This window comes from Rhamphochromis sp. 'chilingali' (assembly GCF_963969265.1).
Source record: "Rhamphochromis sp. 'chilingali' genome assembly, chromosome: 14".
NCBI lineage: Eukaryota > Metazoa > Chordata > Actinopteri > Cichliformes > Cichlidae > Rhamphochromis > Rhamphochromis sp. 'chilingali'.
This window is the reverse complement of record NC_137941.1, coordinates 24549262-24566346: the sequence shown is the minus strand read 5'-3', so window position 1 is coordinate 24566346 and position 17085 is coordinate 24549262. Positions and strand designations below refer to the sequence as shown.

Here is a 17085-nt window from a genome sequence, read left to right as displayed (position 1 = left end):
AGTGGAGTCTGTGTGCCTGTGTGTGTGTGAAAGGTAAACACAGTCAGTAGCTCTGCCGCTGTGCGGACATTAAGCCTATTTTCCAGCCAGAGGTCAGTGTGAAAAGCGTATTGTTGTGCGAATCATGGCGTCACCGAGCGGGCAGTCCCGCCGCAGCCGACGCCGGCACCACTTCTTAACCTTCGGGTCTGAACAGTCATCTGCACAATGGTGAGCACAGCGCAGACACTTCCTGTTTCTGGAACCTCATTTTTTGTTGTTTGCTGTGTGAAGCAGCTGCAGAATGCTGTTCAGAAAGTGAATGGTAGTCAGTGACAAAAGGCGAGAACTGCTGCTGTATAGACTCCAATTCCATACTCACAGTCAGTCTGCAGGATCGACTGACTGCAGTTGTTTAACACCACAACAGACTGACAGGTCGGTGGAAATTGCAGGACAACTGAAGTGAGCGTTCATAGGTCACCAGGTGCCACAGCGACCCCTCCCAGATCTTTTGTCTTGCAGTTGCTGCTTGCTTACAGAAACCTCGGGGTCACAGTATCAGAGTAAAATGGGTGTTGTTAGTCCAGTGGTACTGTCTATTGTCATATGGTCAAAAGGACAACATCAAAATGCAAGGTTTTACCTCTAGAAATGGAGTATAGTTGTGTTTTATTAAATTCAGGAACCTGCTACCCATGCACTGTATTTTCCATCGCCTTTTATTTACATATAAGAGCTCCAGGGACTCCCAGGAGGATGAGTGTTTACCATCTGAGGTGGCTTTCCTTACACTCTTTTAGAAAGGTGTTGTCTAGATTGTTCCTCCTCAAATCCAAAATCTTGAACTAGTGAAGCATGTCATCGTGGTGGACAACCAGATATGTGAGCGTTTGAGCTGCATACTCCATGGGTGCAAATGCTCTGAGCACCATGTCACTAATAGTTTGATATTGATACCCTTCCTCCCTTTTCCTATAACCTCTGTCAGCCCGCACTGTCCACTGTGACTATCATTTATAATTAAAACCCCCTTAATTGCAAAATGTTTCAACTTGCAGTGTTTTAAAAAAAAAAGTGTAAAGTAGCACATTTTCACACTAGAGAAACTGATACAGACTGAGACTGATCTAATGACTGCATGTTAAATGCTTCGCAGAAAACTTGTGTAGGTAATGAAGCTGTGAACTAATTAAAAATGATCTAAGGATGGAAAGATTTGGATTTCCTTGAGTTTGCGATGACCTGGATGACTGAGAACATACACAGACAGGAAAAATGATGTTTGAAAGCTATAATAAGATGGAGTCTGTTTGTAAACAACATGCAGCAGTCCAGTCTTAAGTGCTCAGTCAGAAACTCAACACTACTCCTTGATGACACGGGGATTGTTTACCATGGTAACATTTCAGCAGCGCCATAGCAACCTGTCACTGGTCAAGGCTCGGAGATGATCTGATGGATACTTGACCTCTTTATATCTGTGAGTCTGTCGTCTTCTTACATTTGTTGTGAAGATAGTTCCTTTATGACAGAAAGCATCTGTTTATGCATCAACAGTGTGAGTGATTTCTGTCATTTTTAACACATTATTAGCTTTTATAAGCAAGTTGCCAGTATACACTCTCTAAAAGAAGTGTAACTGGTCTAAGTGTTAAGTCTTTATTTTTCAACATTCTGGAAAACCCACTCATTTTCAAATGTACAGATCCTTGTTTTAACCACGCCTTTGCATGGTCAAAACAGCTGCTCCTGTGTTTTAAATGCTCAGTTTAAGAAACACTGGTCAAAAGAGATTTCACAAGTGTGAGACAGAGGATACTGCAACAATCCCAGTTTAGGGTTTCCTGGTATTGAACTTACTGAACGAAATACTGACCTGATAGGCAGTTTCATAAGCCACTTTAAAAGTACTGCCAATCCCACCAAAGAATACTTCCAGATTTCAAAATAAAGGTTTGTTTGGTTTCCATTTCTCTTGTTATTAGCAGTTAAAGAGCAGAATAATCCATGCTCGTTAAACTGAAGGAGAATCAATTACAGCACACATGAATAAATATTGAAAACTAAGCAATCCAACTTTGCTCCTGATGATAGTAATGAGACCCTCTGTTATCATCACAAGGTCCTTTCTTATAATTATAAGATCAGTAAGAGATAAGGTGTCTTTTGAGGCCTTTTTTAATTGATTGCAATTTCCACATAAAACCAAAAAGAAATGTAGGTTTATTCAGGCTTGTTTGTTTAGTGCTGCAGCACAGATGTGTTGCTTAGAATGGAAATAGGCCTGAGATTTGTGGGACAACGACAGGGTGGAGATTCTGGTATTTGATGGGGGACCACTAGAGAGATGTGGAGGTGTCGGGTAGCTCCTCACAGGAGCTCCGGAGAACCTGGTCAGAGCCGTGGGGTGGAGTGATGGCAGGAGGTGCACATTGTGTATATGTGTGTGGGGGTCATTAACAGGGCGAGGTCACGGCCTTTTGGGAGCAGATTATAGTAATGAGAGGGATAATGGAGCTGGTGTGTGTGTATTGATCTGAGATGGTCCAGAGGGATTCATAATGCGGTCTCTAAATCTGCCTAATGATGCGTCATACAGGGGGTCTGTGTATGTGTGTAGTGTGTCGATATTATAAAACAACACACACACACCCATCAACCAGTGTTGTAGATGTAAACAATATTCTGATGTATCAAACAGGCCACCTCCACATATACTGAAGCAGGTGTACAGACACGTGTTATCTGTTTATTTATATATATATCTCTGGGTTAATACTTTAAATTTAGGGCATGTGGAAGTCAGTTTCTGATCCATGCAGAATTTTAAGTGAAGATGTTCTTCAGTTTGTTCAGATACTTAATGTCAGCCACGATAACAAAGTGTGTTGTGATCAGCGTTCAAGTAAGGACAGTTAGCTGTTGGGCTGTTTGTCATCACTTGGTAAGTTGATTGTTGTTTTAATTAACGCATTCAGAGCTCATATTAAAATTTTAGTATTTTTAGAAAAATATTTGCAGTCTTCCAAATCTTATTGTCCAAAATGAAAAGTTATTTAACTTCTTGAGTACACATAAATAAACATACAAAACTGCTTCATCTATCAGAACACAGCTGCAGAGGAACGTGAAGTGGAACGCTCAGCTGGCTATGATGAAAGATAGTTCATAGACATTTTATAATCCAGAACTTTATGTAATCAGCAGCAGTAATTTTTCTATTTTATCTTTTTTGTTCACTAAAAGTGGCACATGAACACATTTTTTTTCTTTCATTTTTGACTTTTAAGGGCACTATATTGTGGACCAAAACACACAGTGGCATGTGGTGTAGTTGGAAATATTACCTACAGCCAAGGAGCTATGCTAGTAGCAGTGTAAAGCCGCCAGTGTATCCCACTGCAATGGTTGCTTCACATGCTGCCGGTAACGTTATCACACAGCCACTCCTGAAAAGCAGGTGTCACTACTCAGATATTTGTTAAATGCTAATAAACATGAAGTGCAACTGAGTCTCAATAAAGGAGACTCAAAGGATCAAAAACTCATGACTGTGAACCAGTTTGCCACCAACTGGTTTGCACATCTGGGCAAAATCTCTTAGTAATGCATGGAGTCGTTTTTGATCCTCTGAAAATGGGGGGACTCTGCATGAAAATCACTGTAATTACTGAAGTGTTAATGGAGCGCTTTTGAATTAAAGCTGTGTCTACTTCACATCTACATTGTTTTGTTTAAAATTCACTGTTGTGGTATTACTGTGCTAAGATGTATGGACCTAACTATCTTTCAGTCTGTTGAACAATAACTGGCTCATAGCCCATCACTAGTGTAGCTAACCAACCATTGCAGGGTTTCATTTTCTTTCAAAATCCAACCTATGATGCACCTGCTAAATGTGTGTGTGTGCATGTGTGCATGTTTTCAGGGTTCAGCAACCGTCCTACAAATCTGAAGGTCTTCATCAACCCTAGCAGCCACAAGAAGGAGGCCGTTCACATCTACAGAGACCACGTGGCTCCTCTATTCAAGATGGCTGACATCCGAACTGACATCACAGGTTAGTCCATCCAAGTGTTTATTTTTCTGCTCAGTAGAAACACTGAAAAATTATAATTATAAAAATATAAATAAATGTACGTATTTTTGTGTGTTTATTTTTAAATATAAAACTATGTGAGGCAGGGTTTTAACAACTAGATCTTTACTGACACCAGACATGATACTGAAATCTGTGTGCGCGCGTGTGTGTGGAGGGAGTCCAAAGGTCAGAGTTAATGGCAGCTTCTGGTCGCTAGGTAACCTGATATAGGGGGCGGAGCTTAGCCCATCTGTTGTGACAGAGGGAGACAGCCTCCTCTGCACTCCTCCCCTCATCTTCTCCATCTTTTTTCCTCTCCTTTCCTGTCTCCTCCTGTTTCCAATCATTTGCTCTTGTCTCATTTCCAGTCCTTCTCCTCTCTGCTGTTTTCTTGTTTTCTTTCCACCTGTCCTCTTTTCACCTTTCTGTTTTCCTCTCCTGCCTCATATCCTTGTGTCCTCTTTCCTTCTCATTTCCTATCTTCTTGTCTCATCACTTTTCCCATGTTTCCTTTTTCTCCTCCTTTTTTCTTGATTCCTCCTGTTTGCTTCTACTCTCCCCCTCTCAGCAGATGGTGTGATATCCGCTGTCCCACTTTTTTTTTTTGGCAGTCATCAAACACACACTTCATCTGACCACACATATGCACGAACACTTTATCTCTGTCCATCTCAATGTCTCTCCATCTGCTTACTTATTTTTTCCCCCTCTCTCTGTCTTTACCTGTCTTTCTCTCTCCAGTAACAGAGAGGAAGGGTCATGCTCTCTCAGTGATAAAGGAATGCAAACTGGATGAATATGATGGGTTAGTCATCTATATCTTTTTTGCTTTCAAAATCATTGCTTGGTTGGGATTCATCAGGATTTTTCCATTAAAAAATCCAGAGTAAGAAATTATTGTAAAAATAATTTACAGTTTAAATGTAGTTTTGTTATTATTCATCCATAGATGTTCAGTATCATAATATGTTGCTTTCTGAACCAATGTGTGACTGATTACAGACAGGTGGAGCCACCTTTAATTGTGCTGAAAGTAGTCAACGCACTTGAAGATGATCAGATGATCTGCTGTATCGTGTGTAGAGGTTTCTGTTTGTTAAGCTTAAAGCAATCCGCTGTCAGCACTGTGAGATCGATGAAACTGTCTGTAGCTTTTAAACTGGATGAGTCTAAAATATGCACTTGAAGGCAAGATAAATGATCTCAGGTCCAGGTTAAAAGAAAGCCAGCTGATGATCAGCTGGTCCCTATTCCTCAAGAGGACAGGTGATAGTGGAATCTTACAGTTGGAAATAGTTGACTGTTTAATGGTAAGTGCGTTGACATGAAAGTTACCATGTTTAAATTGTGACATCATCCTGCTGCTGAACTGAGGTGAACTGGATAATCAAATAGCAGTTTACTGTCAAAGGCGGACACTGAAACACACTGACCATGACTGATCTCACACACCTCATGCACACACACACACACACACACACACACACACACACACACACACACACACACACACACACACAGGTAAGATGATCAAATACCAAACATTAACTGTTCACTTTGTTGTTAAAGTTAAAATAACTTTTCATTCCAATGATAGAACAGCAGCTACAAGTACAGAAACAGCTATCAAATTCTCATCAGTCTTTTTCTGATGGTGTGTGTGTGTGCGTGTAAGCAGCTTTTGTGCTCAGCCCTCATAAAGCTTAATGTGCTTAGAGAAGATTAGCTCCGCGTTGCTAAGCTAGCTGCTGAGTGTGGGTAGGTGGTTGGGTGTGTGTGTGTGTGTGTGTGATTTGGTTGAAACCTACATTTGCCAATTAGGTTGGCTGTCACCGTGGCGACTACAGCTCCAGGTAATCCCATACTCAGGAAGAGGGGGAGGGGGCGGAGACTGTTCACCTCCCATTTACTGCAAATAAAGACTCGGAAGATGAACCTTCTCACTTTCTCACTTTTTTTTTATTACTTTTTTTCATTAATACTAACAAACAATAACTGCCCTAAAATAAAATACAACTTTTTTTTTCAAAAGCGATCAAAATATGAGTTTTATCTTTCGTGTGACTCTGTATGGGTCATTAGTAGAAATGTGACTGTAAATGATTCCCTCTCTGTCTCTTTGAGCTTACCATATGATAGACTGTCCAGAGTGTATCCTTTTTCTCACCCTGTGATTGTGAGTTCTTTCTTTTTTTTTTCTCTCCATCTGTTATGGTTAAAATATTGCTCGAAAGCATTTCACACCATGAGTTAAATATAATATATTTGTTTTAGTTTTATAGTCAACTTTATTCTAAACTTACGATTTTAACACTTAACTTAAGATTCTAAAACAAGACATGGATTATACTGCTGCCTGTTAGTGTGTAGACCTTTACAAAACCCCAGCAATCATAAATATTAAAGAGTTTATGAACTTTGGTGACTGTAGGAGAGCAATTCACTGGAGCTTTTCAAAATAAAACCCATCACAGTCATTCTGAAATCCAGTTTCTGTGTGTCTACTAGTTTAGTTGTAGTCTAATTCTAGTATCAAAACTTTGGTACTGATGTTTTTCTACTGAACAAGAAATGTTGAGAAATATTTGTGCTTAATTAAAATACAAACCTTTGCAGTGAAAATACAACCTAGAGTATTTATAAATATCCATTCACCATCCTTCGCTATTCATCTATAGTACTCAGCATCACACATTCAGGACCACCCTGCACAAACATTTTAGTTAGTGCCCAAAAACATTGAGGTTACTTACCCTGTTGTATTATAAAACAAATTGTCAATTTTACTAGAAAAGCCACATCCTCTGCTGGATGGTTTTCCTTTAAATCATCAGGAGTTTGAGATCTGTGAAATGTCTTCTAGGTGTATTATACTTTTTGTGGCTGTGAGTTTGTTAAGTCCGCTTGGGTCCAAATAATGTAAATGTTGTCATTAGGTGCCAAGATTGAGTCTGTGACAATTTTTTGTGACCATGCGTTTATGGAGACTTCACATTTCAATGAGCCAACAATGGATCAACACTTCAAGCAGACCTCAAAAGTGCTATAGAGGACTATAATGTCAATGAAGTCTGTGTCCTTGACTTAGTATAACCACCTCATTTAGCGTCACAATAAACCCTTATTTAGATTTGGATGATTGAGACTGACTTGTCTAAATGTCTACCTGTCCTCACACTAGTTTTTTTCCACCTGTCCATCAGGGTGGTGTGCGTCGGTGGAGATGGTTCAGTTGCAGAGTTGTGTCATGCTCTGGTCCTCAGAGCCCAGCTGGATGCAGATTCCCCAGAAAAACCAGTGAGAGCCACACTGCCACTGGGAATCATCCCAGCTGGTAAGCAAGGGCATTCTCATATAGAACCACTGCTTTAAGGTCTCATAAGGTTTGGTATGCTGGTATGCAAAAACACGACATGAAGTACTTTTATTAACGGTCTGTCTTCACATGTTTGCAGGTTCCACAGATGTGGTTTCCTGTTCTGTTCATGGAGTCAGAGATCCAGTCACTGCAGCCCTCCACATCGTCTTGGGTAAAGCTTACATGTTGTAGATCTGTTACATAGATTGGGGTTGGTTGGAATTGTCTTTAGTAAATCTATATTTGGATCACCTAATGTCGTCTATGCCTTTTTATAAATCAGTCCAAGATTTTACATTTTCAAGGACAAAAATCTGTTCTGTTTTAATATTAAATCTGTGGCAATCATAGCCAGGTTCTTTGTGTAACAGACTAATTTCCTTAAAGCATATCACACCAAAGCTCAGCTTTTGCTAAGCTTTGGTGTGATTGGCTGAATGTCAGTCCGGCAGCAGGGACAGTGTTTAAGAACAAACAAACATGCAGACAGACGGTGAGACTGGACTCTGGAGGGAGTGAACAGACAGATGTCTAACAACAGGGTCTGTTTCACTTGAAATCACTAAATCACAGGTTTACACTGCTCGCAGCAGCCCCGCCCCCTTTGTCTCTGACCACCACACTGTCAGGTAAACACGGTAACCAATCACCCAGCAGCAGGGCGGGCAGCTGTGTTTGATTGACAGCTTATCGTGTGATGATGTTTCATTGTCACTAATTAATACTGCAAGCTGAGTTTGTATGTGTGTGAGACAGATGGGAAAATTCAATAGCCCTAATGAGACTACTTCCTGAACAATAGAAAACTGTTAAAATTCCCAGGTAGGAAGCTGTTCCCACGGACACCAGGTGACTGCAGGTGAATTTTCCTGTCTTCATAACACTGAGGTGTGCTCATTCACAATCACATGATCTCCTTGCTGGACGTTAAACTACTAACAGGGGCGGAAGCATCAGTGCTGTTGCTACGGTTACCCGAGCCTGAGCATCCCTTGAAAATAGCGGCTTAACTGTTGACCTTTTATCAACTTATGTTTGGGAGTTGCAGCTGACACTGAAAATTTTCTGTATGTGAAATGGCCTTAGCTTGTTTATAGGTGTGTGTCAGACCTTTTGTATTTCTGGCTGTTTTTTTGTATCTAAAAAAGCATTTCAGCTGTAGAGATCTACAGGCGAAAACTACAACAAATGGCTGCAGGCTGCTATCCAACAAAATAAGCATCCAAAATTAAACTAATGTTTGGAAAAGCTGTTTTTAAAATTCATTGCTCTGTTTAACAGAGGCTGGAAAATCCTTCATAAGGGGGCCAATTCTGTCCTGATCTCTAAACATAAATATATAAAAGCATGACATGGAAGTCACCACCTTGACCACTTTACAATAATCTCATCAATGATCACCTTACCTGTTTAAAGCAGTTTGCCTCGTTCATTGTTGTACGAAAAACTACTTGCTCACAGAGTTTAAATTTTTTTCCAGAAGTTCAAAACCTGCTGAGTCTTTTCTAGCCTGGCTTGTTAGAAACCTTCACTGCAACAATGAGTGGGACAAAAATAGAGACAATTTTAGCAATATGTGAATTTCTCTTTTCTGATATAGGAAAAACCAAAGCAATGCAATAGCCTATACACTGAAACTTCAGCATACTGTATCTCTAGACTCACAAACAGATTCAATATGATATTGATTAATACTCAACGGTTGGCCCTCCTGGTGTTTGGAGGGGTATCTTTGTTGGCACCGTCATCATAGCAGTAACGAACAACCAGAAGGCAAGCTGGTCGAGGTTCAAATAGCAATTAGGATTAGCCAAGCTAGCTGTCTGGGAGTAACAACGGCCTGATGTAACTCATATACAACAGTCTGAATAATTCGATTTTTAACATTTTGATGCCAGAAGTACAAGCAATACGGCCCATTTACAAGTGCATAAATGAAGCATGAAACTGGTACATGTGAACCCTGCTTTACAAAAATGTGAGTCTGCATTTTTACCTGCATTTATCCACAAACCAGTAATTTTTGTGCAGGTCATCTACTAATTAGTACTGGGCAGTGTAGAAATGTTGTAGAAAGTGTAGAAAGTTTTTTGTTTTGTTTTTTCATTATGAACACTCTGTTCACTTCAGGCACATTACAGTGATTTCTGCCTTGGCACAGAATGACTATAAATCTACCTTCATTAATGATTTACTCAAGAACTTGAACATTGGAAGTTATAAGAACTTCCACAAGTCCTGAAAAAGTCTCCAAGCTTTCTCCATGAGGATGTTTCACAGCGTCAACAAACTCAACTCACAAAGCAGATGCACTAACCAGCTCCTCAGACACTGAGTCGACTCCCTGCTCGCTGTTTGCTCACATGAACTCAATAAAATAAACAAATCATTCAACTCTTCTAGAGTTTTTAAATGTTAATAGAATGAATGTTTCAAATTCTGATGATAATAGTAATTAGAGTCATTTCACTGTGACATATTACATGACAGTAATAATTTGATTTCTATGCTATCAATCCAAAAAGCCCAGCAGCCTTCTCATACAGTGACATAACAACATCTCCACAGAGAGTTGGGGTATTTTCAAAGTATGTTTTAGAAAAGCTCGTTTCAAGAGGGGGGAAATTATGGTTTAATTCAATAAAAAACAAAGTTTAAAGTTACAGCCTTGGAGCTGAGCAGCAGCCCTAAATCCTCCTACTGGTGGTTTCATGTGTCCATTTTTAGCGGTGCCCTTAAAAACGAGATACTGCATCTCAAGGGGCTATCCTTTAAATAAATTAAAATTCATTCATGTTGCAGTTGTGCAGCAGTCTGTTACAGGTGCCATTTTAGATATATGACTTCTGACGGATGTCTTTTGTCTCCTCCCTAAATCCTTGTGTGGGATAATTATTGGTTGATTTGCATTTATTTCAGCATTTTTTAAAAATGACTTGTGTGAGCATTTTACTGCTAACAGAAACAGTCATCCAGCTCATGTGATGCTAACACAACTTTCTAATAATCAGTTGGTTTACTGTTGAATTAACTCAGTCATTTTGGTGTTTTTACTTTCACTGATTATTATATTTGTACTTAATATATATAGGATATATTAGGTACAAATATTTTTTTTACATTCAACCACTTCATCCACTATATTTTTGAATAAGAGCTACCAATATGGTATGGAAATAAATCCTAAAGGTGGATTAGGAGCCAAACAGAAAGATAATGACTTTGTGATGTAAATGAATATTGGTTGGACCTTTTAAGAAGCGCCGCAGGTTTGATCTCGGTGACACACTGACCGTCTCAGCTTTAATCCTGCGCAACACACACTGACACACAAACACACTGACAACACGCCATATGGTGAGGAAATCAGATTCTGTCCAGAGAGACAGACAGGCAGTCAGACAGACAGGTGCGGAGACAGCAGTTCAGTTCAGTAGGTTACAGCAGGTATGTGGCCAGATGGCCCGCTTAGTGCGTGTGCCTTTGTGTGTATCCATCTAAAAGCTGGTGGAGCATCTCAGTAAAGGAGCTTGATGGAAAAATCTGGTTATTTTAAAAATTATTTTAGTTATTTCTATGGTTTGTGCTGCGTTCAAAGGCTGTAGAAAAATAAAACCGTAAGCAGTGTTTAGCGTGGAAGCCATTTTTTACCACATACATAAAAAGAATCTGAGGAAACGTTGATAATGTTTCCTCAGATTCATTTCAATCCTCTGAGTTATTAATCGGCTTCACACATTCTGTTAATTAGCCGTATTTTAGACTGTGTGTATTTGTATGTCTCATTTTGTATGGATAAAAACCACAAAATGTACAAACGCATAGTAAGGTTACAAAATTATTCATTTTCAGTGTGAAGGCTTGGAGCAAGAGTTGTGTGATGTCCTCTGAAGTGATGGAAACACAGCTGTGTGTGTGCTGCATCCTAACTGTTTCTAATGAATCGTTTAAAGGGTCTTCTCTCAGTGTGCTGGTGTCTCTCTGCCTGCAGGTCACCTGCAGCAGGTGGACATGTGCAGCTTCTCGTCTCATGGCCAGTTGGTGTGCTTCGGTTTCTCTGCCATGTTTGGCTTTGGCGGGCGGAGTTTAGCGAGGGCAGAAAAGAAGAGATGGATGCCATCGTCACGGCGGCGAGAGTATGCTCTGGTTAAGACGCTGGCTAGGCTGAGGTGACACACACACATATATAATTTTTACTTTTAAATGTAAATGTGCGTTCCTAAGGCCTCAGTCACACAGACATGACTGACTGACCTCAGTGACCCCATAGCAACCACTAGTCACTAAGGAAAACTGTATTCCATGACTGTTTGGTTGCTGGAGGTTGTTAGCTGTTGCTGAGTGAAACTGGTCACAGTGCTTGTGAAGCTTTTGATTGCTGGAAGGTTGCTGAGGTCACTCGTAGTATGTATGGATGACACTGATTTGTCTGCAAAAAAATTGTCTGTTTCCTATTAGCATCCCATTTTTATCATTTCGCTAAAGCTAGAGTCTGTGTCTTCCATGTGGCAATCTGATAGCAACACAAGTAATCACAAGGTGATTTTTGGTGCATCACTTTCTTTGCCACCATTTTCACATGCTTAAAGCAAGCATCCTCCAGCAACCACTCATCACTCATAAAATACATATTTTTCCTTAGTGACCGGAGGTTGCCAACGGGTTGCCAACTGGTCTCTAAGTGTGACTGAGGTCTAGCTAGGTCTAGGACTAGCTGGTTTCTTATTTCTTTTTTTCTCTGTCTCCCTCAGACCGGAGGACTGTCAGCTCTCCTTTTTATCAGCAAGGAAGTCAAACAGCAATTTGTTTGTACAGCGGTGAGAAACACGCGCACACACAAACACGCACATACGCTCTGTGATGTTGGATGGTACATCCAAAGTGTCTTCAGACCACCATAAAAAACAATATGCATTTGTTTAAACAGGTTACAAGCACTCAGAGGAGACTGTAATTGTTCCACATCAACAGTGTTTGTTAGTTTGCTGCGCTGTTACATTTACTCAGCAGCTGAACCAGAAAGGCAAACACACCACGTAACAGCTTGTCTACTACAGAGACTTGCAGCACAAATCTACCAGAAACAAACTCAACGCAAATTTATTAAGAACAGTGTGGAGGAGAGCCTGTTTGAGTCAAAGCTGTTGTTTTACCATGATTAGTTTAATAACTGGCTCTGTGTTTGATGATATTGGTCCGTTATATAAATTTTCTCTTCTGTCATGTTTGAAAAATTAACTTGATTTCTTGCTTCTCAGAGATAAGGACCAGGACCAAGACCAGGACCCAAAGTCCGGTAAAACCACTACTTCTCTATTAAAATGGACAAATCAGATTTTAATCGCTACCAGCTACTCTCTGTCTTACTTTTTCTTTCTTTGATTTGTGTGTACAGAGGGGGAGGAGTCCTGGGTGACCAATCAGGGCCTGTATCTGAGCATCAGCATCATGTCTATCCCTTGCCTGAGTCCACACGCACCTCAAGGACTAGCTCCAAACACCAGGTACACAGTGTACGAAGATTAGCTCGATCTTCTGCTCTTTGGCCTTGAATGCATCACAGTGCACGTTAATACATGATGATGTTTCTAATAATGCTAACAGTCTCCACCACTTCCTGATTTTGACAGTTTGGCAAATGGCAGTGCAGCGCTGATTGCGGTCGGAAACACCTCCAGGTCCGAGTTTATTAAACACCTAAAGAGATACAGCAGCTCTACTGGACAGGTGAGAACACCTGCCAGAGGTGAAAATAACATGAATCAATTTATTCCATTCAAATCCTCACTAAAACCTTTAGCAGATCTTTTAAGGCTCAGGAACTGAACATTTGCAATCTAAAATCTAAAATATTCACAACTAAGGAATGTCGGAGTACGATAGCAACCTTTTTTTCTTTACAAACTCCCAGTTTACTCAAACAAATATCCATTTTTTTCTGTCTGGTGCAGTTAAAGTTCAAGTGTTTGCAATTTCTCATTGTGAAATTGCAAATGATTTATGGATTTCATCATCTACAGTACATATTACTATTAAAAGAATTTTTAAAAATGGGGCAAATCTTTGTACACAAGAAAATAAACTAAAAACACAGAAAAACCTGCAGAAATCAACACTTCCAAGACTGTTCTGAGTGGACATTGTGCGTCTGTTAAACTCTACTGTGCAAGAAAAGCAAAGACGACATGTTGATGTTATCATGATGGGCTTAGTTTAATTGCACAGAGCTGGTGCAGTGTGTAGATTATGCTGATGACAGCCTCAGCTGTTATATATGTTTCCACCCAGATGTTTTCTACCGAAGAGAGCAATTTATTGTCGTGGGAACTCACTCTTGACTTCAGGGTCACACAAGCACTTTGACTCGGGACAATTTTGTGATTGTGTTACAGTCGATTAATGGCTGTTGATTATACCACAATCCCTCAACGTTCACAACACCTAAAGACTCTAGAAGATGGGAAAGTAGGTCCCAGTTTTAAAAATACCGCAGTTTTCCTTGAAGTTAGTGAGTAGATTAGCCTGGTTCAGCATGACCTGGTCTGGGCAGAGAGACTGCACACTAACCCACTTACTAAATATACGGGCAGTGTGGTGTTCAGACTTGGAGTAAACAGGCTGTTTACTGACTGGCCTACATCCTGCTAGCGTCCGTCCTGACATCTCAGCAGAAAGCACAGCAAAAGTGGATGCTCAAGTGGAGCTGCCCACATGTGACCCTTACAGTTTATGTCCTACTGTGGACTTTAAACCTCTCCTGTCACTTGTGTGATGTAGAGTGTGTGAAAAACTGAATACACCTTTATTAATCTGATGATTTTATCAAAATAATTTTAAAGTTTCAGTGCTTTTTGGTGCAAATCCTCCTGTGTGTTGGTATTGAAGCAGCATTAAATTGAAGTGGAGCTGCAATTATACATTAAGCTGCTGGATATTTCCATGATCAATTAATCATATCCTTTGTTTGCTTTGATCTATTAAAAAAAAGCTGAAAATGTAGGTCTCCCTCTTTAATGAGATGCAATAAATTCAAATTCATATGATCAAATAGACAAAATATTAGAAACTGCTAGAGGAAAATTTTAAGCCATCAATTAGGCGTAGTGGAGTTGTAAAATATTTCTCTCTACAATTCACAGTCTCGTGAAGTTAAATCAAGTGTGTATTTAAGGACAGTACTGGAATCCTCTGGGCTCTTGTTTTAAGATAGATGTTAATCTGTCCTATAAGAACGGCTTTACTTTATGAAAGCGCAAACCTGCAGGAGAGGACAGCAGACAGACAGACAGACAGACAGTGGGACAGTCAGCTGGTCTTTGCTGCCCCCTGTTGGAGCCTCACAGCAGAGGACAGTGGACCGGAAGAACCACAGACAGATCCTGCTGCTCTCTAACAAGCTGCTTAACGGAGATCTTAATGGCTCTTTCTGACCTCATCAGCTCAGCTTTAACACACACACACACACACACACACACACACACACACACACACACACACACACACACACACACACACACACACAGACAAAGCTCTGACTGATTATCTGTGTGCAGTTCAACTTCTCCTTCGTGGAGACGCATGCTGTGTCAGCAGTGAAGATCCGCCCCTGCTCACTGATTGGCTGTTCTGAGGATGAGAGTGAAGAGGAGGGTGACTTGAAAACCACACCCTTCATCCACGCAGAAGGAACAACCTTCCCCTGGAACATCGACGGAGAGCTGGTGGAAATTGCTAATGAAGTGCTCATCAGGTGGGACGCTCACGCCTTCGTTATTAAAAATATATCCAGATAATACAATCATTACAGACAGAGGAATTACTCTGAATTGATTAATTCAAGCACTGATTATTGATGATCAAGGCACTATTTTTCCTTTTAGTTCAGATCAATAAAATACAGCAAGAAGAGGTAAATATAGAGGATAATAATAATGATAATTATTATTAATATTATTTTGGACAATGGCTGCTCTTTCATTTATTTTCAGTCCAGTCCTTGTACCTCATCATTTTCAGAGGTATCTTGTTTTGTTTATTAAAACATTAACAGTGATTTATGAATCTTTCAAACATAAAAAGGGACCTAACACAAGGGCTGAACCCATGTTGTGTCTACACATAACAGACAACTTAGCACGAAATAATATTTTTGCACCAACATGATGATTGTCAAAGACATATTAGCCACAAACTTGGTATGATTGGAAGAGGATTAGGGAAACTGGAAAAAATGAGGCACTTTTTTTCCCCAGAATTCTGAAATTAAAGTCAGAATTCAGAAAAAAAAAGAAGAAAAAAAGACGAGCCTACTTTTTTTTTTTTTCCAGTCGTCCTAATCCTCTTCCGTAATCTCAGTATGATGTTCAGTGAGTTCTTAAAAGATTTGAGGAAACTGGACAAACGGAAGACAAAAGAAGAAGTGACCGGCCTAAAAAACAGATAACATGATCTGAAAGTCATGTTGAAATTCTTCGAAAGAAATGAAAAAATTTAGCAAAGACCTGAAAATGCATCCGATCCATCTGCTGCTCACTGAAGCCTCATTTGAAATGGTCTCAGTTTAAGTGTGGTTGTTAAGAAGCCATTCTTCGTGAATGGAAACGTGGCTGAGTTGTGCCAAATTACACAAGAACTGGATTAAAAATCAGTGACAATAGATATTATAGGGGGATGAATTCATATTTGAATATTTGGATCAAATTTTTTTTTGTGTGTGTGTGTGTGGAGCAGGTCAGGAGAGAGGTACAACAGTGAGTGTCAACAGCCATCACTAAAGCAGGTGGAGGCTCTGTCATGTTTTGGTGCTGCTTTTCATCCAGTAGTGCAAAAATTGATGAAATAATGAAGAAAAGTACCAGCAGATTTTGATCCACGATGCAATTGGTTTCATTTTTCACAGTACCAAGCGACTGACTGGTCTCCTTGTCCTGGAGCTCACACTGTGTTTGTTTTTTTACATTCTGTGACATTTACATCAATACCAATCAGGCCATGCTCCTGCAACCATAGCAACATGTCTGAGGTCCTTAATATCCACCTGACTGTGTGTCTGTGTTTCTGTATGTCTTTGTGGTGCATTCAGAGTCCACCCAAGACTCATCACTCTGTACGGCGAGGAGGTGGAAGAGGCCGAGTCATCTGTCTCCTGCAGCTGCATCTGAGAACAACAAGGGGGCGCTGATCTGTGTGACACTCACCACGGTAACCAAAATGACTCAACAGTGCTCTTTGTACAGACTCTGAACTCACAATTTGAAACTTTGGTCATCAGCCCATGATTTTAACGATATATTCATAGAGGAAAAATAAATAAAATAAAAAAGCTCCTTTACTTTAAAGCCGTATTAATTTTATATTCTTTTTATCAAAGTATAATGTGAATATTTTGTAATTTTTATTCATGTATCAGCTGCAGAACTGACCAATGCACATAAAAATGGTTTAATGTTTACAATTTACTACAGTTTCATTACCCATTTCTCTCAGATCATGCGACTTTAATTTCATATGTTGCTTTTTTACATCCAGTTTTTGTTTCTGTGGCAGAGAACAAACTTGTTTAATTTGTGTTCAAAATCCAGTTTATTTCACTTCCCAAAGGGTTCATGTTTGAATAAAGGTATTAATAGGTGACTTTTCTATCTGTGCAGACGATGGTGAAGCA

At 39.9% G+C, this 17085-nt stretch overlaps 1 protein-coding gene across 1 annotated transcript in view; it reads left to right on the top strand.

The window, feature by feature from the left end:
* cerkl (CERK like autophagy regulator) overlaps positions 1–16948 on the top strand; it is a 33855-nt gene extending 16907 nt beyond the window's left edge. Inside the window, exons 4-14 of the mRNA XM_080902172.1 lie at positions 3911–4042; positions 4805–4868; positions 7267–7397; positions 7519–7593; positions 11413–11590; positions 12173–12238; positions 12680–12717; positions 12817–12925; positions 13052–13148; positions 14975–15171; positions 16504–16948. Coding sequence (XP_080758298.1) covers positions 3911–4042; positions 4805–4868; positions 7267–7397; positions 7519–7593; positions 11413–11590; positions 12173–12238; positions 12680–12717; positions 12817–12925; positions 13052–13148; positions 14975–15171; positions 16504–16582 — 1166 coding nt within the window. The 3' untranslated portion in view covers positions 16583–16948. The remainder of the gene's footprint in view (positions 1–3910; positions 4043–4804; positions 4869–7266; positions 7398–7518; positions 7594–11412; positions 11591–12172; positions 12239–12679; positions 12718–12816; positions 12926–13051; positions 13149–14974; positions 15172–16503) is intronic.
* Positions 16949–17085: the final 137 nt, after the last annotated feature.